The sequence below is a fragment of the Neolamprologus brichardi genome, chromosome 1 (genome assembly GCF_056152115.1).
Source record: "Neolamprologus brichardi isolate AB-2024 chromosome 1, ASM5615211v1, whole genome shotgun sequence".
Lineage (NCBI taxonomy): Eukaryota > Metazoa > Chordata > Actinopteri > Cichliformes > Cichlidae > Neolamprologus > Neolamprologus brichardi.
Genome location: NC_142104.1, coordinates 22,064,818 through 22,088,211, shown reverse-complemented (window position 1 = coordinate 22,088,211; position 23,394 = coordinate 22,064,818). Strand labels below are relative to the sequence as shown.

The following is a 23,394-nucleotide window of genomic DNA, read 5'->3' as shown; positions in this document are numbered from 1 at the left end:
CCTTCCATGAACCATCCCACCTCTTGTGCCATTTTTGCTAGTCCTAAGCCAGTGTCCGCAGACACCACTCCACTCCTACAGCCCATTCCAGCAGTGACCCAGCCCCCACTTCCCAGCCCACCGCCTGTCACCGGTCACGTCTGACCAAGGGCTATATTTCAACCATCCCTTCCTCCAGCACCTCGGCTGAATGATAGGCCTTGAGAGGGAGGGGAAGAGATGTAACGCAGCAGTTTATATTTAGCACTTTGATTCCAAAAAAAGTCTGCTCTCCCCACATCTGTTCTGCCTCCTGTTAGCCTGTATGTCTAAGAGTTAAAACTACAAATAGATAGACAAACTCTAGTTTGTTTGTTTTTTTTAATGGACAAGGTCTTTAACTGGTCTGTGTCTTGGACACACATGCATAGCAATCTTGTTGTTTTTGGCAGCAACTGAGCCATGAGGTTGTCGAGCAAATACAAAGTTGCTTGATCCCTTTAGGGGCCACCAAGATGGATCATCTGCCTCAATTTCACTCTCTAGCATCTTCCTCCTTAACTACACCCATGAATCTTCACTGTGTTCTTCCTCTTTTCAGCTCCATCTTCAACATGCCGTGTTGAATATATTCACTATCCCTCCATCAAAGCCTTGTCTCTTTAACTTCATCTCTAAACTGCTCACCCTGAACTGTCCCTCTGATGTACTTATTTCTAATCCTGTCTGTTCCCGTCACTCTCAATGAAAATCTTCAGCTCTGCCTCCTTTTTGTTAATGCCACATACATCATACCATAATTCTACCCCTCGAAACGTTGCTGTTACACCTTTCTCCCTGTCCTGCTTCTACAAACATTCATTCCTCTTTTCTCCACAGCATACCTCCACCTGCCCAGGTTCTCTTCCACCTACACCCTACTCCCACTACAGATCAAAATCTCAACTGCAAACATCATAGTTCAGTAATGTAACTCCACCCACACCTTGAACCCATCTGTCACTCTTACTACACACCTCACTACTGACTCACTATCCCCATGGTGCCCTGCACCACCCTCACATACTTTTCTGCCACCCCTGACTTCCTCATGCAGTACTACAGTTCCTCTCTTGCCACTCGCTTACTCTTTCCTACTGCATGCTTTCTGCAGATTCATTCAGTGATGCTCCGTCTGACCATTTCTATACTTCTTCATCAACACTCTCAAAGTAAACATCACATCTATACTTCTCTTTCTCAGCATTAAGCCATGCTGCTGCTCACTGATCATCATCTCTCTTCTTAAACTAACTCTTTCCTACATCTTTATGATATGGCTCTTCAACTTTATCCCTGTGCAGTTACTACAGTTCTGTACATCATCTTGAAAACTGGCATCAGCACACTTCCTCTCTAATCTTCTTCTTCTTTAGTGTTCAGCCTTACATACAACTCACAATTAGCCTTTTCCTTTTCAACTCAGTTTTTGCCGTATCTATACCCTCCCTGTGCTCGTGTCTCAGATTATCTCACTTTTTCTTTGCTAACATCCTCCTTTGAATAGTTTCATGTACTTGTTCTTTTCACCTCCATTCTTATATGTTACCCCATGCTCCTCCTCTTCTTGAAGCACATTTTCACCAAGCTTTCCAAGCTCCTTAGACTTTTCACCACAGCCTTTTCCATCCTTTTCACAAAATCCACTACTATCTATCGTTCTGCATTTCTCTCTTCAGTATCATACAAACCTAACACTTCCTAATCCTTTCTGTTATCTTCACTTTCATGAACTTTGGAGTCTGCTCCAATCACCACTCTCTCCCCCCGGGGACACTCTCTACCGCTTCATCCAGCTTCAGAAGTCCTCTTTCTCTTCTTACTGACATCCAGCCTGTGTGGCATGCCTCAAACCCATGATTTTGTGAATCAGCCAGCTCTCTCTTTGACAGCCACAGACCTGAAATTAAATGTTACTCCACACTTCTGCCTTTCGTTCTCTCTTGTTACCTCCTAACAGACCCTCTCTTTTTTGTCTATGCTATACTAAAGCTACCATCACTTATTCACAAGGGTTGCCACATCATGTAGCTCTGCATGTTTGATTTGGCAACGTTTTCACACCAGATGCCCTTCCTGATGCACCCCAAAGGGATTTGTGTCTACAAAAGGTTTATACTATATTACACTAACTATATTGTACTATACTATACTCTAATCTGGTGCTTTTATGCATCTCATGTACACAGTTCTCTTTCTCTTGCATGAGCTCTAAATTACTGTATTTGACTGAAGGACATTTTAACGCCTGCTTGTTATTGATATTAATTATAGCTCAGCCATTGTGGGGAGCTGTTGGCTCTTGAGACACCAGGTGCTGTGGTAACTTTATATTTACATATTGCAGATAACAGTAGTAAATGTTGCAGTTTGGCTACTCCCATAAAGCCAAAGACTCGTGGCCATCGTAACTAGAAGGCAACTGTGAGACCAACACACAGATGCTGAGCACTTTAAATGAAAAATAACTCTCAAAATGTTTTTTTCTGGCCCACGATGAAGCTTCAACAGTACAAGGTCAATACAATATGCCATAAAACACAGTTTCTAAATATCAAATTTCACACATTATACATATTTAAATCTGCTACCTTCAGTAATACATTACATATGTTAATATTTCACATACAGGAGCATCTATCTATGACAAAATTTGCCTTTGACATACTTGATTCTGACATGATAAATAAATTTAGTTCCTATTTTCTCAGTTAAAAAAGGATGTGTGTGGAAACGGAGAAGTCAGTGAGCATTTCGTAGGTCTTCTTTAGACAGTTTGCTAAAAATTGTTTTATTCTAGAAAATGAAAAACAAATAGAGAACAAATGAACAGGACTGCATTTCCCACTCAGTGATATAACATAAAAATTGTAGTTGTGTAACTTTCAACATAGTGGGTTCTTTATACCCTCTATGAACAGGGGAACTGGTGGCTGCGGTGTGTCAGTACACACAGGCAGATATAAGTACTTGGTGACAAGTGACTTCACCTCCCCAGCCCCATATTAACCTCATAGTTCCTCATAGTTGGACGATTATCTTTTCAGTTGTAATGAGAGATGTCACTTAATCTGTGTGTCTAACACAATTCAACTTTATATAGACTTTGCGTTTCTTCTTCTTTGTGTTTTATCTCCAGTGTTTGCCCAAATCACATCACAATTATCTTTGCAAGAAGCACAATACAGATAAGGTGACAGACAATTTATTAACTTTGTACATGCGATTTGTAATTGTAACATACAGCGTTTCATATACGGTCTTCTAAACCATGATATGAAACCTAATATTCTGTTTTAAATATATTTTTAAAAAAATCCAGTTTAAATATATACAAACAGTAGTAAAAACATTACAAGAGAACTTGTACATGTTCAACATGACAAAGAAGTTGAATGTCATTGCTGTGGTTGAATGACATGAAGCAGAATTTAGTTTTGAAAATATATCAGATGTTTCCAAACAGAATATAAACGTCTACCATGTATGTGTGCACCCCCACTTAAAACTGCATAGGGGATGTCAACATGCCTACATCCACCCCACCCAAGAGAGGGCTCTGTTTCTTTTCCTTAATGCTTTTAAACAGGCAGCGAACAAGTCAAATCCCTCTCATACCAGGAGTTCGAAGAAAAGAGTCATACAGCTGCTGCTTGTACATTTAATATGAAGCTACAAAACAAAAGCAGATGTAACCTGCTGGAACACATTGCTCCAGATTCCAAATACCTGAAAAACAATAATCCCAGCTTGCTTTTACATTTCAGAAAAGCAATGTTTATCATTAAGTTCATCTGACTGACTTTGGTACGTTTGAAAAGAAGCAGTCAATTACCCATGTTACCCATGGATTTAAAGTCTTAATGTAAAAACTATGTATTTTTTTTTTCATATTTCTGTTGCGTACACAGGAAAACTATTATACTTTCTATCAAAAAGACACAATAAACCAAAATGACAAAAAAGAAATTCTACAAGAAAAATTTAGAACAAAGATTTATGAATGTGTTTGAAAATGATGTTGTAGAGTTTGATGATCGTAGATGATTGTTCCCCGTGGCTGGTAGTGGTTTTGTGGTTTCAGAGGTGAAGTTCAAATTTATGGTTGTTTTGTACATGTTGTTTGTCTGTATTTCATTCACAAGAGTTAGGTGTCAGACAAGACTTGCCTGCAGTTTTTGAGAGACTGAGCTAAAGTCATTAAACTGTATTACTTTAAGCTTGAAATAAACTTTAATCGGTAATAAACTGCACACTTTAAAGCTATTTTGACTAAAATGGCCCAAGGGTAGTTGTAATCAGGAATTCTTTCTAGTTCCTGATATCGACTTTGTCTGTTAGGTGTGTGTATCAAAGGTCTCTCTAAATCATGGTATCACATGACTTTTACTTCCAACTCTGGCCACCTCAACAAGGAACACCAGCAATAACAGCTTTTCAAAAGTACTCATTCACAAATCTCTATACACATTTACAAACAGCGTGTTACACATAATGTAACGTGTTTGGCACTGACTTTATTTTCATTGTGATCATTTGGAATATTTTGTCTTCCAAATATTTCAGACAGACAAGCCAAACTGAGCTTTCTATGGTGATTCTTCTGTACTTATTAAACGGTCCCCCAGCATGTCTTAGAAGGAAGATTGTGGTCCATAGCTTTATGCTGCATTTACTAGTACCTTCAAAGACTCGGTCACACTGTGCAGCAGTACTCATCAGGAAGACTGATTAAATCTATACTTTTCATTATTCAGTGCTAGTATTTGAGCATTCCTCCTGCCTATATGTATGCTTTTCTGTCTAGATGACTCTTGCCCAGCACCTCATCACTAAACTGGTACGTCAGCTTCTTTTTGATCTTTTTCACCTCTCCGGTTTTGCCATAGTTGCGCAGAGCACGAGCCATCTTCTGGTAGGTCATTTTCTTGCGGTTTCCCTTCTGGATTCCCCAGCGGTGTGCGAGAGCCTCCTTGTGTTTGGAAGAAAACTGGAATGTCCCTTTATCTCTGTCCACCCACCAGATACTGTCCTTCATGTCGCCGTTCCTTAAAAGGTCCAACAGAAACTGGTACAAGCGGATCTTCTTTTTATTACCTTTGGAAACAAGAGAGTTGCATCATTAGAAGTGACATATTATAATTTTTTTGTTTTACTTACATTTTAGAAAATCTTTTATATATATATGTGAATATAAATCATAAAAAATTAAATAAAGAAATGTATAACTTTATACAAATTACACAAAGTCAAAGATCGGTCAGTGAGAAAATTAGAACTAAAATTGTTTCAGCAGAGCAGTAGTTGATTTTACAATATCTGTTTTATGTGCGTCAACGTTACACGGCGTACAGGACACTGCAATGACTTTGCACTAAAACGCTTTTAAGTTCTTAGAAGCAATGGAAAATGTTTTTCCTGCAGATATAACCGTCCATGAATCATCATATTTTTTACACAATCATTCTGTTGTAATGAAATGAACCTAGCTTGACGCACAGTTAACTGTATCTGAAGTAGGTTAACCAATGCTTAGATCTCACATTAATGATGCAGGAGGTCGTTCGTTAATTTATATCACTTTACACATGGCTGCCTGTAGCCATACAACAAAACTGAGGACAACTGACTCCTGTACACATCAAAAGCAAGATAAAGACACTGTTTATGCTGTATGTTATATGGGAACACAAAACATATCTTTTTCTAATATCGTCATACTGTAGTTTTTTGAGACATTTAAAAATCTTGTATAAGATATAAGATTATTGTGACTAATTTGTTAACAAAATAATTAAATAAAAATCGAATTTATAGTTTAAAAGAGTTCTATTTACAGCCATCTGATCGGGAGTGTAGGTGACAGTTACACATGCGACCAAACTATTTACTCCTTGGACAAAATGTCTCTATAGTCAGAGAAATATGGCGTTTTGTTTTTTTTCTCCTTTCACTTCCACTCATACACAATCCAATACTAAAGGAACTCTGTAAAGCCGATGGGGAAAAAAAAAAGAAGCATTTTACATGGTACCAGTTTAGTATGACGCACATGCACTTCCACTGAAATCCTCACCTCGGTGCTTGGTTTAAAAGAAAAAAAATCCCCAAAACAAAACAAAACACTGCATAAAGCATAAGCCACTTGACTACAGGTACTACTGACACTGGGCACCAGACACTATTCAGGTTCTGTCACATCCTAAATAATATAAAAGAGGAAGTGCACACTACTTTTGGTTAAGCTAGAGAACAATGGTCAACTGTGAAAGGAGTTGGACATGATCCAGAACGTCCACTGACACTGAGACTCTGGCTCTGGTGTGTGAGTCAATCCTGCTGTGTTGGAAAAAATGTCTATTCAACAAACATGCTGCTGTCTACCACTTTTATACAGAACTTGGTCACAGCAGAAAAAAATGCCCCAAAGACTGACCGATCTCTGTAGATACCTCATTGGAAGGCCAGCGAGGTAGCAAGCTTTCCCACTCTACAGACTGCATGTTTTCCAAAATCCAGTGTAGAGAGACAGAAACTTTTGCTATTAACCGAACGGAACTGAATTGACCTGTTTTCAGAGTACCCCACCTCTTGCCTAGTGACAGCTGTGACAGGATTGGTGGACGGGTGAATGAGTTGAACTGAATTCCATTCTTGGAGACCAAATTCATGATAATTCATAACAGAAAAAAAGCCTCCCTGTCTTTTTGTGGCCAATTTCCGGAGAAGATGCAAGACCAGCAGTTGTTGTGCAACGTGTAGCTGATCCTAAAAGCGCAATTTAAGTTGTCAGCAGAACACAAAGCTGACATGTCTTATTGACAAATGTCTACTACCCAAGTGCACAGAAAGGAAAACTCATCCGTAAGTCAGACAGAGACTCTTGAAGCACCTCTGATTCATGCATGACCTAAAACACAACAAATGAACATGCCCCTTGTCTTGGTCAACGCATTCATGGAGGAACTTGGACCACGTCCACATGGTGTTTATACAGATCAGATATTATAGAAAGTTCCTTTAGTTTCCAGGACTCAAGAACCTAAAGAAAGAGTATTGACGTAGAACTCCTAGATATACAACGACCTGAGAATCTTAAGAGTGAGACTATGAATGTGAACACGGGCAGAACAGTTGGTGCTTCCTAAAGTATCCATGCTAACTGGCACAGACTGAGTACAGCAAATCTAGTTCCTTACCCAGCTCTCCTGTTGGGATATAAGAAACTCGATCTCTCAAGCACTCCTCATCAGACACCTCCAGTGGCGGACTTCGTGCCCCATGGTCCTCTTCATCAGAGCTGCGCTGGGATATATGCGGTGGATACAAGGTCCGAGGGAAGAACGTTACCTGTTCAATCAAAGTTAGTTTTAAATAAAATGTTTGCAATGATTTAACTTGTAGACTATCTATTAAATTATTTTCATCTCCAGGTTTCCCCTGAGTTGAAGTGAAACAATAATAATAATGAAATAATGATGTATCATTTCATAGAAAAGAGCTTCTTCTTGTGAATGATATTAAACAATGATTAGCACCAAAGATGGCTAAAGAACGCAAAATTGCACTTAGCATTTATTGGTAAAAAAAAAAAAGTATACAGTACAGTACTTTCTACAAGCTGATGCAATAAAGAGCAGTTTGTAAAGCAGTTCAACTAAACTCCGCTGTAACTAAATGTGACATTTAGATACTGCCATGTTCAGAGTGGCCCAATCCAACTACCAAGGGCTACAGAACTTAATGATGTAATCCATCTTTTAATTTGTATTTGTAGCTGTACTTAATTTCCTAAGAGGTCTGCCGTTTTAATTGAGAAAAGAAATTTTCCTTGCAATGTAACATTTTTTCAAGTATGGTATTTAGCCCTTATCTTGTTTTTTCAGACACAGTTTCACACGTTTTATTTATTTAAGTATGTATGCATCTATTTATCTATTTCATGTATGTATGTGTGCATGGGTTTAGTTATAATATCATTTTTAAGCCATCATGTTTGACAGCTAAAGACTTTTGGAAAGTTTTAAACTACGATACCAATATAAAGTGCAGACAGAGATGATGGTGCCACTCTAAAATGCACTCTGTGATCACTTTATCAGAAACGCCCGTGAAATCTAAAGCCATCCGACAGCTATGGCTAAGTATGAAAACTGAGGTCCTGAGTGGGTAGTGCTGCAAGACCACAACATATTACACTTTTAACAGTATAGCATTTCACTGCAACAGTAGAATCGTCCTCTTCACAATGCCGATGTATAAGCTTGGCAAAAGTATAATTCATTGCACAGCTATTCGCTATGGTCGTTGGGTGCTTTTGTACTGTACTCTCTATCAAACACGTACAGTGAAGTGTGGGTTTCCACTAAGATGTTCTCACTGCAAGTGAAAGCGTAAAACAAAGTTTCTCTCTGCATGAGCTGTGATGTGTGGATGCTCCTGTGCGTGTGACAGGCAATAGCTGTCAATGTATTCATAGCATCTTTTGAGGCAACGGTTGGTACGGATACCTACATGTGAATTTCCATGTGTGAACAGTGGTTTTCACATTGTACTTTCCTGTTACATTTAAATTTCTGTATCAACACCTTATCTCACTCTGTCTCTTTTTTTTTCCAAGCACACAAACATTTTCATCTCGTAAAAAATGGCAGATGTTTTTTTAAAAGGGAAATTTCACTCGCTAACAAGTGAAAACCGTCATGTGACCTATAGGCACACATGCTCTGTGAGGGTTTTTTTTTGTGTGATTGCTAACAGCAAAAGCACAAGTTGCTCTTTATGAGGTGAGTATTTTGGTGAAGTTTAAGGTTAATCAAAAGATGTTTTAGAACATGAAAAATCTACACTACACGTCAGCTGTATCTGCTTGTTTCAGGACTTTACGTCTTCACACTACTGAGTGAAATGTTTATTGTTATGACATCTCTGGACTTAACATCACCTAAAATAGGGAACATGAACTTTGCGTGTAGCCAAAAATGTCACTATACATGGTACATACATGGTAAGATTTGGGGAAAGTCTGTGATCTTCATCAAAGCAAGTCCTTTTTATTGTGATGCACATGATCTCACATGTGCTGAAGATTGTATGTAGAATCTTTGTGGGGTTTTTCTCCTTTGAAACATGTGAATATACAAGAAAACAGGCACACACGCACACGCTTGCATAACACAAGTTCATACTGAGGTAGGCAACAAAAGTATGGGGTTTGAAACTGACGACGCTGAAGCGGTTAGACGTACTGTTTTCCAAAACCAGAGATCTCTGTTCTAGTTCACTGGTTCATAACTGGAGGTTTGAAGCATGCAGATGTGACTTTGAGTTTAGCTGAGTCTACAGAGCCTATTCAAAGTAATTTTTCCTTTAACACTGGGAAGAAAGAAGAAAAAAGCACTAAAATAAAAGTGTTTCTTGTAACTCAAAAGATTCACTTCCTGATTTTTGTAACAGGACCTTAAAGGGCCTCAAGCTCCCGAAATCTTCTCTGTGATTTCAATAACAGCCTCAAAATATGTAGATTCTGAAGATGTCTGCATAGAACTAAAAATATATGATGCACTGTAGCAAAATCGGCTTATGTGTCAATCAGCTGACAGATATCAGTTTCTAGTGAATGCTTTTTCCACTCCACCACAGAGAGCAGAGTATAGTTATGCTTCATACTTGCACAGTTGAATAGTGTAAATGTCAGTGGCTTTAAATAGATTAAAAAAAAAAACATCATAGTTTAATGTGTTATCATACTCACTGGTGGGTAAATGTTTGATTTCAAATAACTCATTTAGAGGAGTTGATGATGATGCACTGAAAGCCTTAGTTTAAAGTATGCACACTGCAGACCAACAGTTTAAAGCTTGCTGGCAGCTTTTTAACAGTTTCATTTGTACTTAATTATTCCCTTTAGTAGTCAGCATCACTGTCGTTTTAGCCTCTGACTACTAATGACTGCTTGTGTTTTGTGGGTTTGAGGACTTACTGGTTGCTGTAACACATGGGAATGAGCCGCAAGATTTGGATCAAGCAGGTTTTCAGCTTCGTATCGTAGAGTGTCATGTCGTAAGAGCCCAGATGGGTGGAGAGCCTGCACATTCTGGAGCTCTGTGAAGTTGCTCTCTTGGAGGTTTTCAAACTCTGCAGGGTGCACATGAGGGTGAGCATGGTAGTCCCAGTGTTCTAAATAGAGATGGTGAAAAACAGCATAATGGCCACAACCTTTTCTCTTCTTTTTGTACAGTAATAACTATTTTGCTACCACAGAATTTGTAACATGTGAAATTACAAAAAATGGAAAGAAATTAAACCCAATCAGACTGATTTTTAGACAAATCTAAACTCGGAAAAATGTCTGTACAAATGCACAAATGACAGTGGAGACATAATAAAAGCCACAATGTATTTCTGTGAAAATCCATATTTGGAGATATTTAAAGAAATTAAACAAACAACAAGTGGACTTGGCAAAAACTGGCTTTCTGAAAGTGCCTGAGTTTGCATCAACAGTGTGAAATGACGAGAATAAAAGAGAATTCAGCATGAAGCTCTTTCCTGTTTGTTGCCACACTAGCACTATTACCACAGCCACTGACTGTCTTTAATTTGCAATTTTCTTTTTTACAAATTTTCCCTAGTTGTTTTATTTTTAAAACTTATTTAGTTAGAAAAAAACAAAAACAAAAGATAGATAAGCTAGCTTGAAAAGTACAAGTTTTTTTTAAGTGTTAACACTGCAAATATGCAAACATTTTAAATGCAAAGTGCAGTCTTATCACTAATAAACAAAAATAGTTAAAAAGGCATGTCCCACGTCAACTCTAGCACTACAACAGTAATTAATATCTATTACCTTGATCGGTATATATTAATTTAAACATTTCTGGGTGTAGATAAAGATTTGACATCTTTCGACGCCAGGTTAGAGCACATCAAAATGACAAGTGATGCCTTCACAGCCAGCCCAGTTTCAACTTGTTTTAGTGCAACATTCAAAACAGTTGATTACAAGAGAAAGTAAAGCACCTTTCTTATATTAACAAAACCCCATGGGGCGAAAGTTGTTCTATGTCTGTAGTTATAGCGGCAAAAAAGAAATGGCATCTGTTTCCTGTGTTCCAGTGTGCTCCAGCTGCACACACTGCAGTCTTTTTATGTACAACAAACCAGAAAAGTCTGCGTTACCACATTAAGCCATGGCCAAAATTTTTTTTTGAAGGATGACTAAATTATGTTTAATATCAATCTTTTTATATATTTAAAAATACAGTTTAGTTAATGACATCAGTATTTTTAAATACAATCTCCATGCTTTGTTTTTTATTTTAAAATTATATACATTTAAATATCACCGAGTGGATTTTCACAGTCCAAACTTTTTTTCATTATTAATTTACATTTAATTTCTTTAAACAGTAAAAGGATTAGAAAAAATCAACGCTGAAGTAAAACTCACCTGCCTGGCTTTCTGGATCTAGGACATATGGATATGAATATTCTGGAATTTGATGTCTGTAGATCTCAGGGTCGTAAATGTCATCTGTGTGCTGCTGGAACAACAAAAGCAACAACAACAAAATGTATATATCATGAATGAAAAGCTTTAAGTCAATGGTGTATGTGGACTATGCAGAAAATATATTCCTTATCTGAATTTTATCCAATGGATTTGTAAATTATTTGTAACATTTTAAACACCCGTTTAAGTCGCCTGTAAATGTATACACATTTAAATTAGCTTCAAGTGTTATGAAATCGTCATGTTAGAATAATGACGATTTCTTTTCTCTTCTTTGTCCTACAGTTCTGAAACTCTCAGAACTTTTGAGTTTCAATTTCATGTACCTCATCGTATAATACACTCTTAGAGTTTGTAAGCCCTGTATTCAAATTGTAGTAGAAACCACATTAATTCATCTAATTTTTTTAAAAAAAATGTATGTCATCCATTCTTAAGAGCGTTTCTCTGTTTAGTCCTGCGGTAAAAAAGAACTAGTCTGTCAGCTCTGTTTAAGTTTCAAAAGCTAGAAAGTCTCCTCAGAGTTTAGATATTTGTAATAAAAGAAATTATACTTACAGGCTGAATGAGATAGCTCTCCATTCTGTATGGATGGAACATGGATACCTCTTATCCAGGACCGACTCTCAGATGCTTTGCTGGTAAAATGCTCTCTCAACCTTTCAAAACTTTTGCGGCACCATTGCACAATGTTTCAAAATTTCCTCTCAGTCAACGAAAACCAAAAAATGTCTCCCTCTCTTATTGTATAGCACAAGCTTATAACACTAACTGCTCAAACAGGCCTTTCAACTGCATCAGATAAAATTAAATAAACAAGGCCCACTGTTTAACTGTAAAATGAAAAAGGAACTTTTGACTTCTGTAAATTTAGTGTGGGTGGGAGCAATAGAGTGTGTCTGCAAAAGGTTCCTGGCCATTTGATGATTTGTCAGGGGAGACCATGAAACTTCACATTTATCAGGGTCTATATGCTGTCCCATGCCTTGGTAGCCAATCATCATCGAGGGCTTTCCTCACTGTCAGTTTCTCCCCCCATCAAGTGTGTGAGGTGATAAATGTGGGCAACAGTGTTTGCAAGAGTTTAACGTGTTGTTGTTTGTGCTCTTTGTCAATGTCTGCGCTTTTACAACGTGTCATATTTAAGCAGATGAACTAGTATATATAAACATTTACCTTTCTGCACATTATAATGCATTTTTAAATCATGCAGATTTAAAATAAACATTGATATTTTTTTCACAATTCCTACATCATGTTTTGTTTTTAAGCTTTAAAATCAACCCTTGAAATGATGTCAACTATCCCTTGCAGTTTACAAATAGACAACAACATGTTATAAAGCATGTATTACATGGCTATATGGTGCTTATAAATGCTCAGCTGCTTTGTCCCAAGGGCTCAAGTAAAAATTCCATGCTATTTTACCAACCTTGCTATGTTTAGTATGTAAATGGCAACCATGTGCCTGGATCCTGACTGCGGACCTGAAACCGAGAGACTGAAGGAGTGCTTTGTAGCAAAATGACTACTATATTTGTTTTGGTCATGTAAACAGTGACTTGCTGAGGAAAATGTGGCCCCCACACACAACACACACACACATGCAATGCACAGCTGTGAGATAAGATGAAGGTACAGTGTCTGTGCTGTAACCTCATCGAGGTAAATGGAGATTGTGATTATCACACAGAGAAGATACGGTTGGAATAATTCCTGAGGGGGAAGTGAGTACCTCTGTTGCCAAACAGTAATGACAGTCTATGAAACTGAGAAAACACCTGTTTGTTTTTAATTCAGTAATGCATTGTTATGCCATATATTAAACTAATGTTTTTGGCCAACATGTTCAATGTTTAGGAAGACATTGGGCTGCCATCAAATTTAGATGTTAGATTATCGACCAAATATATATATGTATGTATGTATATATATATATATATATATATATATATATATATATATATATATATATATGTACATTAAAAAAAACCCCACCTGATTATTAATGTGTAGCTCGCTTTCACCCTAACAGAACAGCTTTGACCTCTTCTCTTGGCATGCAGTGAGATGACGGTGGATCCTTTCGGTCGTGAGCATTGAGATGTGGGTCCTCAGTGAATCAGGTTTGTTCCAGCACATCCCACAGATTCCCATCTAGATATCAATCTGGAGTATTCTCTGAAGTTGTAGAGCATTTTTTTTGCAGTATGGCAGGCTTATTGCCGCTGCCTCCCAGGTCTGTCATGGCAATGGTCAGCCTTTTCTTTACCTTTAGGTGGATGGTACATGTCAGAGTCTCATCCTCATGATTCCAAGGGCCCAAAAATATTGAGATGTAACAGGATGATTTTATTCACCTCACCTGTCAGTGGTTTTAATGTTGTGGCTGAGTGTTGTAGCTGCATTGGTTGCCAGTTTCGAAACATATCATGTCAACTGTAACATCTGAAAATAAATGCGTATTTCCCAGATGTTGAAATAACTGATAAATAATACAGTAACAGTGTAGCATAAATCTGAGTGCATATTGTTAGACCTGCCTGCTTAAGAGGAAGAATGCAGTATTGTGATAAGGCATTGTGCTGAAAATAAAGTCCGGCATATGATCAAAACACCGAGTTTATCTTCATCTTCGAACATGGGTCACACAGATTCAGAGATTTCAGCTATACATCGATCAGTCGGTCAAACTTCATTTTAAAATAACACACATGCGACACACATGCACATAGACATCATAGCAAATGCACACTATTAGTCATACGGAGCGCAGATATGCATTTATCTCTTTATGGAAGCTGGCATGTTACAGTCCGTCACAGAAATAGTGCCACCTCAGGGTCTTTTGTAAATTTAAATGCTTTTAATCCTTGTGACCTGCTTTCCCCTTAAGCTGATGAGGGATCATAATTGTCTCACTTTAGGGAGCTGTTAAAAACACACAGACGGAGGCCTACCCCCAAACCAGCCCCCCTCTGAATCACAGCTGCCTGAGCTGAACCAACCATATGTACAGTAGCATTTTCCAGGAGTATTAATACACAGAGTGAGCTGCAGCAAGACCGGAACTATTTCTATCACAACTATTTTCAGTGACGCCAAAAGATAATGTTTGGTTCTTCCCCCCCCCCCCCCCCCCCCCTCACTAAGCAACATAATGACCATTTTTGGCATAACATTCAACGTCCATTTAAGCTAACTCAAATATGATCATTTAAATATAAGATAAGAGTTAAGATTACTCCATTATGTGTTCCATATCATAAAAAATATAATAATATGAATACAACATTTCATAACAGAAGTTATCTGTCAACATTTTCAAAGGTGAGAGAAATACTTTAATGTGTTACTTTTGTAAAAGTTGTATTGGTACACAGAACAAATACCAAAGAAATGTTGTATTTGTAGATTCACCATCAATGTATATTTAAAAATCCCATCGTATTATTTTACGATAATTATTAATGCAAAATTGTTCTTCATTTTAATGCTGTAACTGGCAAAGAGGCAAGTTTATTTGTAGTAGTTTGTACTACAGGCATAATCAGTGACTTGAGCTTTAATAAAAGTTTACAGTGTTTTCCTCTGAACTGCTACAGAGAAGTACAATATTGCAAAAGATTGAAATACTCAAATACTGTGAGTAATTGTACTACATTATGGGTTTTTTTGTTTTGTTTTGTTTTGTTTTAGCAACACCATCTTGAATCAGAGAGCCATGTTAAATGTTTTGGTGACCAATTAAAATAAACCTAACAATCCTCACAGGTAAAGTGACCTGATATTCCCAATTATGTGACAAGCAGGTTCCAGCATAGGAACCTTAAAAGGAATTAAAATGTGTCATGCTTGTCTCTGATTTTATCAGCACTCTAATATATGTAATGCAGTAAATAAAATGCAGTACTGTGCCGAGTGAGTGTGAACATGCTGACTAAAAAAACAAGTCAAACTATCCCTGTTGAACTTGCTTAAGTGTAACATAAAACTGCATTTTCAGTCTGTGGTTTCATTTCTGTCGTAACAATTGCATCAACACTGTGTCCAAAGTAGGTAAAGACAGAAAAACCAGATTAACATTTAATGTTTTTATACATGAGCATACAATCAAAGTTTTTAAAACTGCACTCGACGTCAGTGTTTTAATCGTCTCTTCTTTTTGGTTTTATAGTGTTAGTTTGTTTTCCTTGTGGCCTGAGTGATGAAGTACATTACATGCACAACAGCAGTATTATACTATTAAATGAGGAACTGGGAACTCTTGTTTCAGATTCAGTTCCTTGAAGGCTGACTTTAAATGAATCCTTTTACGTGTCATACGGTCCGGATGGTCCAGGTCTCGATAAGAGCCGGTCACCTCTCTGCTGCATTTTTATTTTTATTTGCGTGCTATTTTCTGGTCGGTTCAGCAGGTTTAATGCAGGCCAGCTCCAGATGAGGCCCTTCTATGCAGTTTATAAAAAGACAGGCATCAGGCATATAAAGGTATTATTAAAAGAGTGGCAATGCCGGCGTAAATAACAAAACAAAGCTGACCGTTGACACGTAATTCGCATTGTGCAACATAACAGAAACTGCAGTAACAGAAACATCTGCAGTAAACAGATGGCTGAAAACAAACTAGTTTCCACACAGCTTTGAAACTTATTGCAAGTACAGTCACAAACTCAGTAGTCATATTGCTTTAAGAAAGAAATACTGACAACTTATTCAGTGTTCAGTAAAACCTTTATTTTTATTTTTATTCCAACATCATGCAGATAGGTTGCAACATCAAAAACACAACATAAAAACCATTACCACAACACATCACATGCAACACGGTGTTTCTCTGAAAGCCTTCCATTTGTCATGTGTGTATGATTTTACAGTGACTTTGACTAACCTCTTGCTGAAATACAGTCAGAGGTCACTTTATTAGGTACATCTGTGAACTGTAATACAGTCTAAAAACCTCTTTGCAACCTTTGGAAAAGTATCCCTTTACTCAACACTGTGTGCATGCGTTTATTTCTTAGGGCTCTGTTATACCACTGGCAGACATTTTGCTAAAACATGACGAGGCTCAGCACAGCTGCTCTTCAAACAGGTGCTCCTAATGTCCAGTTTCAGCGTGATCGCTGTGCCAAAGTTGTTTGTACTTATCTCCGTTGTCACAGATACTCCCACGTTGCAGATGTGAAAAAAAATAATGACCATGAAAAAATCTAAGCAGACTGGAATAGTATAAATTAAAGGTACTCACAGGGCTCCATATTTACTCTTCCATCTGCAGCAATGTACGTGTTTGTACAGTTTGTACCCACTCTTAATGACATTTAAGGGTTACTGAGCAAGGCATTAACCTCGACTCCGCATCAAAATACAAGGCAGCTGCCTAAGTTTCAATATCATTAATTCATTTGTATATTTTACTAATGCTGAATGCAAATGAACCTCCTTTTTGAATGTAAATATTAAAGAGGCTGGTCCATTCATGGTAATTCATTCCTAATAGTCCTTCTTCCTTCAGTAGCTTTGTTAAAAAGTCCCATATCACTGCTTGAATACTTTTAAATCCTGTTTTACTTCTGGGTGTTTTACTACCACTTGCTCAACGAGAATTACATGAATCAATATTATTTCCTTAATTAGGGTAAATTTAAAGCTGCAGTCAGTGGATGGTTAGCATAGCACGATGAGTTTCTGCTTTATTTTCTTGTACAATTCAATCCAAAAAAACATTTTAGTCGTGGCACCCTGCACTTTGAGGGGATTTAGTTAAAAGCTGCCATACAATCAGTGGGTGTGGGACTTTGGGAGTAAAACTGTAGAAGAAAAGCTCGCGGTAAAAGATTTTGTCAACAGAACCACCTTTGTTGGGAGCGTCCATGTTTTCTAGGGACTTGACCTACTTTTCTTTTGTTCGTTAATTTCCTGGGTGTTGAGTCAGCTAACAATAATAATATTTTATTATTAATAAGAATAACCAATGGCAAACCAACTGCAAATCTTTAGCTACCTGATTTCATCAACAACAACATCAAAGAGTAAAAAGTGGAGGTGGATTGAATAAGTTCCATAGATATTAACTTCCATAACAGTCGTTAACCAACATACACAACAGCAGGACTTCTGCTAACATACCTGCACTGTCCCTGCTGCTACATTAAAAATGTACACCCAGTAACAGGGCATGCAGCATGAGATGTCTTGTACCTAAATAGAGGCTGCTTATTCTAAGGCAAACAGGTCCAGTGAGATATAAAATAAGGCTCTCAGCGTTGATAAATTTTAGTGTAAGTGTAAGTGACACACTGTGAAATTACATACTTGTGACCTGCAGCAGCTCAGACCAAGGACTGCATTCTGGTTTGGCCGCAATACAGGGTGTAACTGAGCACTTCACAGTTTTCAGTCTGAATACAGTCACAAGATACATATCTGCAAGTCCACACATGTAGGCAAACAGTTAAATTGGCACCTCTTAATTCACGGTCGCGTAGTGTGGCCCCTCATGTCTTGTCAAGGCCAGCAGTGTGGAGGTGTTAGTGTTCTCATCACTGCCTGTATGTGCTTATTTTAAGGTATTACTAATATTTTGAGGGAAGTAATCTGCTGCTTATCAAATGGTACTGTTACAGCTTACTTAACACTGCAAAACACAGGGATTATACAGTCCTTCACTGAAGTCAAACACATTTTAGACTTTTAGTCTTTTCTTAACAGATGTGCATAAATTCATCGTGCCGTCGTAGGCCTGCAGATTTTTTTTTTCTGCTGACATTTAGAGTTTTTCTCAGACATGTGGAGTCTCCCTTGATTCAGTTTCAGAAAATTCACAACGCATGGTCACGAGGTTGTGCCCACACAGCCTTGCTGAGGGGAATGACATGCATGACCACTGACTGTGGAAAACAGGATACAGGGTACGTCGCAACAGGAAGTGTTGCACTCCCCCTGCACAGAACATCAGTTTGACCAGAATGACTGCAGGTTGATGTCCACACTCTGTAACTCCTGTGGCAGTATTCGAATTTCGTAATCGTCTTCGCTCACCATTTCTCTGAGCCAGTTGAGTAATTCAGTTAAAAAAAAAAGGTTATAACCCCCACCCTTAAAAGAAAGTCCCCAGGCAGACTACACTTTCTTCACAGCAGATGCTTGTAGATATAAACTTTGGTTAACTCTGTGCAGCAGAAAATATCAAAGCTATGAAAGTAAAGCATAAATATTTGTATATAAACATATTCTGTGGGCTTTTATTAAAGATTAACACTCTAACACTAACCAACTTACAAAAAAAAAGAAAATAAATAAAAATAAATAAACAAACTCAGTCACATGCATTTCTTGTACAAAATTGTGCATTCTGAGTACATACAGTGACGTTACATGCAAAAAGGCAAACAGTAAAGTTTTAAAACAGACAAATATCTATCTGCACTTATATTTAATGTTAACAAAACAAATTAAAATCTTCTGAAAATTAAACACATCCAAATAAAGAAAACCAAATTACTGAAATAAAATGTGAACTATGTTGGTTAAATGCTTGAATATATTTGGTTCTAAACTGCACTTTTAAAAACCTGTACAAAAACACAAAGTATTACTAACAGCGAACTCGTATCAGTTAAGAAACGCCCACATTCTCACTCAGAGAGAACAAAAAAAAAAAAAAAAAAAATACTGCTTGGGTCTTACCATCACTCGATGTACAGCATCCAGCTGTAAATTCTCTACACGGGAGTTGCTGAACTACTGGAAGCAAATTGCCAAAGGTGGCTGAAAAATGCAGGCTTTCTATATATCTCTGAATTAGCAGGGGAACTAAAAACTTCCTTAAATCTACCAATTTAGGTTGGTACCATAAGGCTTCTTCTTCTTCTCCTTCTTCTTCTTCCCTATTAAAACAAGAAGGTGACAAACTTCCTACAAGACAAGTTGTTACAGCTGTGAATCCAGCGCGAACTCCTAATGTTGATGAGTTCAACTCATTCGGCCACATCAGCAGTCTAGTTTCAAATGTCTTATTATTATTTCTTATCAGTTTGATGCATATTTGTTGCAAAGAATGAAAGAAAGGTGGCACAAGAGAAGTGACCTTTGATTGGCGTTTTAAGCAATTTTGCTTTAAGCTTAGTCTATTTTATCCACTACAGTTCTGTGACAAGGGTTGCAATACATGTAAGCACAAAAACAGCTTAAACAGAAGTCTTGTGAGAATATGAACTGAATGGTAATCGGCATGGCTAAAACAATAGATGCTTCCCCTTTGAATTAAATCAGTGGCAAAGCAGGGTGGCAGGAGGAAAAAAGACAGCGTGAAGTTAGATACATGCATTTTGATTTGTACTTGTTCTCACAGAATGATTGCAAGAAGCATTTAAAGCATCTGTTACCAGGCTGTTGCCAGGTTATACCAAGGGCTAAACACATTATTTCACATGTCTAACATAAAACAAATTGCAATGAAGAAGTCACCATGTAAACAAGACAAAGCAACTTTTTAAACAATGAAGTGTGTTTGTTGCATGCATGTTAAATTTGGCAAAATTCGATTAATGGTGTGACAACGTGTAAAGATCAACAGTGTATGCACATGCATCATGGCCTGCTATCTGCAAAAACAGCAAAGTATATTTATTTACAAGAATAGAAATATACGCGTGAGACTTTTTTTTTGTATACTGACACTCTTGCAGGGCTAATTACAGCCACGATTTATGATCAGATACTGTCACTTTGCCATGCAATGCAGTTTTGCACAATGTGATCTGAGCCCACACCCGACAAAACATCATCACTGAGTGGCAAGCAATCCAGCATTTATGTGCAAGGGTTGTATTAGCCTACAGAAAACTGGGCCCCCCCGGTTTGTGATTCGTGTCAGCGGGTGGGTTTTGGACAAAATGCATTCTGTTTCACTTGCAATTTTCTCAAGAATTGTGGAAAAACACACACAGAATATTTAAGTTCTGTGGGTGGACACTCCACAACGAAGGCCTACATTTCCTGACTGACAGTCCCCAGAGGTTTCAGTGGCCATCATGTGTTTCACAATGACATGGAACGGTCGCTTGACGAGCGTGTAAGGGGACATCCAGGCCTCTCACTTCTTATTCCTGATTCCTCATTTTCTCTGGACTCCACAAGCATCAGCTATTAGACTTGGCTGTGGGTATTATTAGACAAGGGTGAATCACAAGGCAAGCGGACATGCGCACACGTACCCAGATGCACGCACACGAACACACGCAACCGTTCACAGTGGAAAGTTACTTTTTTTCCTCTGTTTTGCCTTTTTTCTATTTAGCACAACAAGACTAATCTACCATCACGGTCAGTTTAACAACTTTTAAATTTAACTTCTTTTTGAAACTCTTCATTGCTATACAAGCCCAGAAACCCATAGATAACCATATAAGGTTGTGGTCCTCTATCCCACCAAAAACCAAGTTCCTCTTTCTTAATGTATTGCTCAAGTCAGACAAGGATGACTCAGTGCGGACATTAATCATGTTTTTTTTTGTTATCTTCACATCTCACTCTGCTAAGTCCGCCTGTCAGAGCCACAGTTATTTTTAAAAATCTGAGAACTTAAACTCTGGTTAGACTTCAAATGTTAAAAACAACCTCAGAGCATGTTGTCAATTTGACTTCAACAACATGCCCTTGACAGGGGTTAAGACTGTTTGCGCAGCCCTTTTATTTACGTATATTAGCGCTCATTCTGCAGCATGTCCATATTCTGCTTTTAAAGGAATTGATCGAAACACAGAATGTGGGAAACAGTGGTGGATAAGCCGGCCCACTGAAATGTTTTTACCTTTGAAAAACAAGTGTAAAGTCATTGCACACAAAAAGAAATAGGAAAAGAAAAGCATGTGTTTAAGTTCAAGGGGTTTTATGGATTGTATGTCTCATAAGACTGATTTGTCATAAATAGTACGCATTACTCATGAGACTGGCTTCTTCCACATTTTCTAATTCTACAGAATCAAAAGATTTAAGAATGAATCAATGATACTGCATTGCAAAAATGCTAAAGTTGGAGGGAATGAGGACTTCTTATAGTTTTTTAAAAGTAGTTTCCACATGCGTCCAGTCGTAAGTTAAAATCTTGTCAGCATACAATGGCCATTTTCTTGACTGTCAGGGCAAATGTCACACTGTAATTTAAAAAGTAAACTCCTGTCACATGCACCACCTGGTGGTCAGGCAGTTTATAAAGAGAACTTCTTGAACAGCTCCACTGAAGGAAAGATGAGGAAGTGGACCCTCTTAGAGATCCATATATGGTAGAAACAACTCTAATGTGCACATTTAAAATAAACGAAACACTAAAAAACATAAAGAAGACACCAAACCTCCGAAAGAAGTAACGCAATAAGTTAAGCCGAATTTTGTTTTAGCTACTGATTGGGCTGCATCCAGTTTTAACTATATATGTCTGTCAGGTCTTCTTTCATACACTCACTTTTCTATTATCTTTGCCTTTTGTGTGTGATATTTTGAAGCCCAATTTTACCTCTTTAGTTCTCAGGCAGTTAACTGAATCACATATTACTTAAATCACAGGGGAACTCTGTCTTTCAGGAGCTGCTGGCTACTGCAAAACATCTGAAACTTGACCAGTTATTTTTTTAAGAGGTCATAAAGCTAGAAAATTGCAAAGCATTGCTTTAATTGTTAACAATATATTTTATAATCTTCTCAAACTGGTTTTAAGTTTTAATAATATCCAGAACAACAACAAGTAACTTATTCATTTGTGACCCACTGCAATTAAAAACTTTAGTTCCTCCCTATAGTGGACAAAAGTAAAAACATAGGCCTACCCACAGTTGCTGATAAGTCATGACAACCTAGATGTGTCCATGAACAAACAAAACAGGAACCCACACATTAAAATGTTCCTCTTTTGCATTAATAGAAGCAGGAAACTGCACAGGGAACCTGTAATAGTGATAATAAGACCTGCTTACCTACTTAGCTTTGATTTCATAATAAAACACATAATGGACATAAAGGTTAACAGTATACCACGTTCATTTTCTAAAACTTTTATTAACTGAATTAAAAGATAAAATTGTACCAACTTTTAAATATGAAGACAAGCCAGAACTTAAGTGATTTTGATTCCTGTAAATAAATACAACGAAAGCAGTAAAGGAGTAACTTGCTTGTAGTTTACACTCTCTTCCTTATTTATATTAAGTAACACTGTCTGCAATAAGAGCTGCATTGTGTAATGACACTTACAGTAATACTGTATCTAACAGCAACAATAATGGGACCGATGAGGATGATAATGACAGTATGCATCTCTCTTTTTGACCATTATTCTATTTTGTTTTGGGGTTTTTTTTCACACTCTGGTTTGTTTAGTTTTGCAGTGATATTAGGCCAAAAAATCGCTCAGATATTAAAAATATTCCACATGAAGGCAGTAAGGTTAATCCATATATCTAATTATCGTAAGCCACAATGACTATATATATATATATATATATATATATATATATAGCTATTTCTTCTACATTTTACACCTGTGATGGACTATACTGATGGTAGCCAAACTTTTCTGTATAGATAAGATAACATGAATGATCTGTTCGGTTATAGGCTAATTAATATTAATATTATATATACTTAAAGTGTAAACTGTTAAAGCACAATAATAGTTGTTTGTCTTACTTTGCAGAACAACAAATGCTTATTCAGTTTACTCTCATTAAAAAAGAAAAGAAAAACATGGGAGGCATGTTTTTTATATTTGATGCAAATAATCTTTTTTTTTTTTTGTTCGAGTAATCGGATCAGTCGATTCTGAAATCTGTTTCAAACACTCTTACCAATTATACAATTCT

General features: G+C 37.4%; 1 protein-coding gene across 3 annotated transcripts; it reads right to left on the bottom strand.

Annotated features, from left to right (window-relative positions):
• Positions 1 to 3,932: 3,932 nt before the first annotated feature.
• spi1b (Spi-1 proto-oncogene b) lies at positions 3,933 to 12,458 on the bottom strand. Of its 3 annotated transcripts, none has more exons than XM_006780249.2 (5): positions 12,092 to 12,458; positions 11,471 to 11,564; positions 10,001 to 10,197; positions 7,218 to 7,368; positions 3,933 to 5,115 (listed from the first exon to the last, which is right to left on the bottom strand). In XM_006780249.2, the coding sequence occupies exons 1-5, from the start codon at positions 12,131 to 12,133 to the stop codon at positions 4,802 to 4,804; spliced, it is 798 nt and encodes a 265-aa protein (XP_006780312.1). In that variant the 5' UTR covers positions 12,134 to 12,458; the 3' UTR covers positions 3,933 to 4,801. The 3 variants fall into 3 exon arrangements, with proteins under 3 accessions (XP_006780312.1, XP_006780314.1, XP_006780313.1); XM_006780251.2 differs by having other exon boundaries at positions 10,001 to 10,155; XM_006780250.2 differs by having other exon boundaries at positions 11,471 to 11,561.
• Positions 12,459 to 23,394: the final 10,936 nt, after the last annotated feature.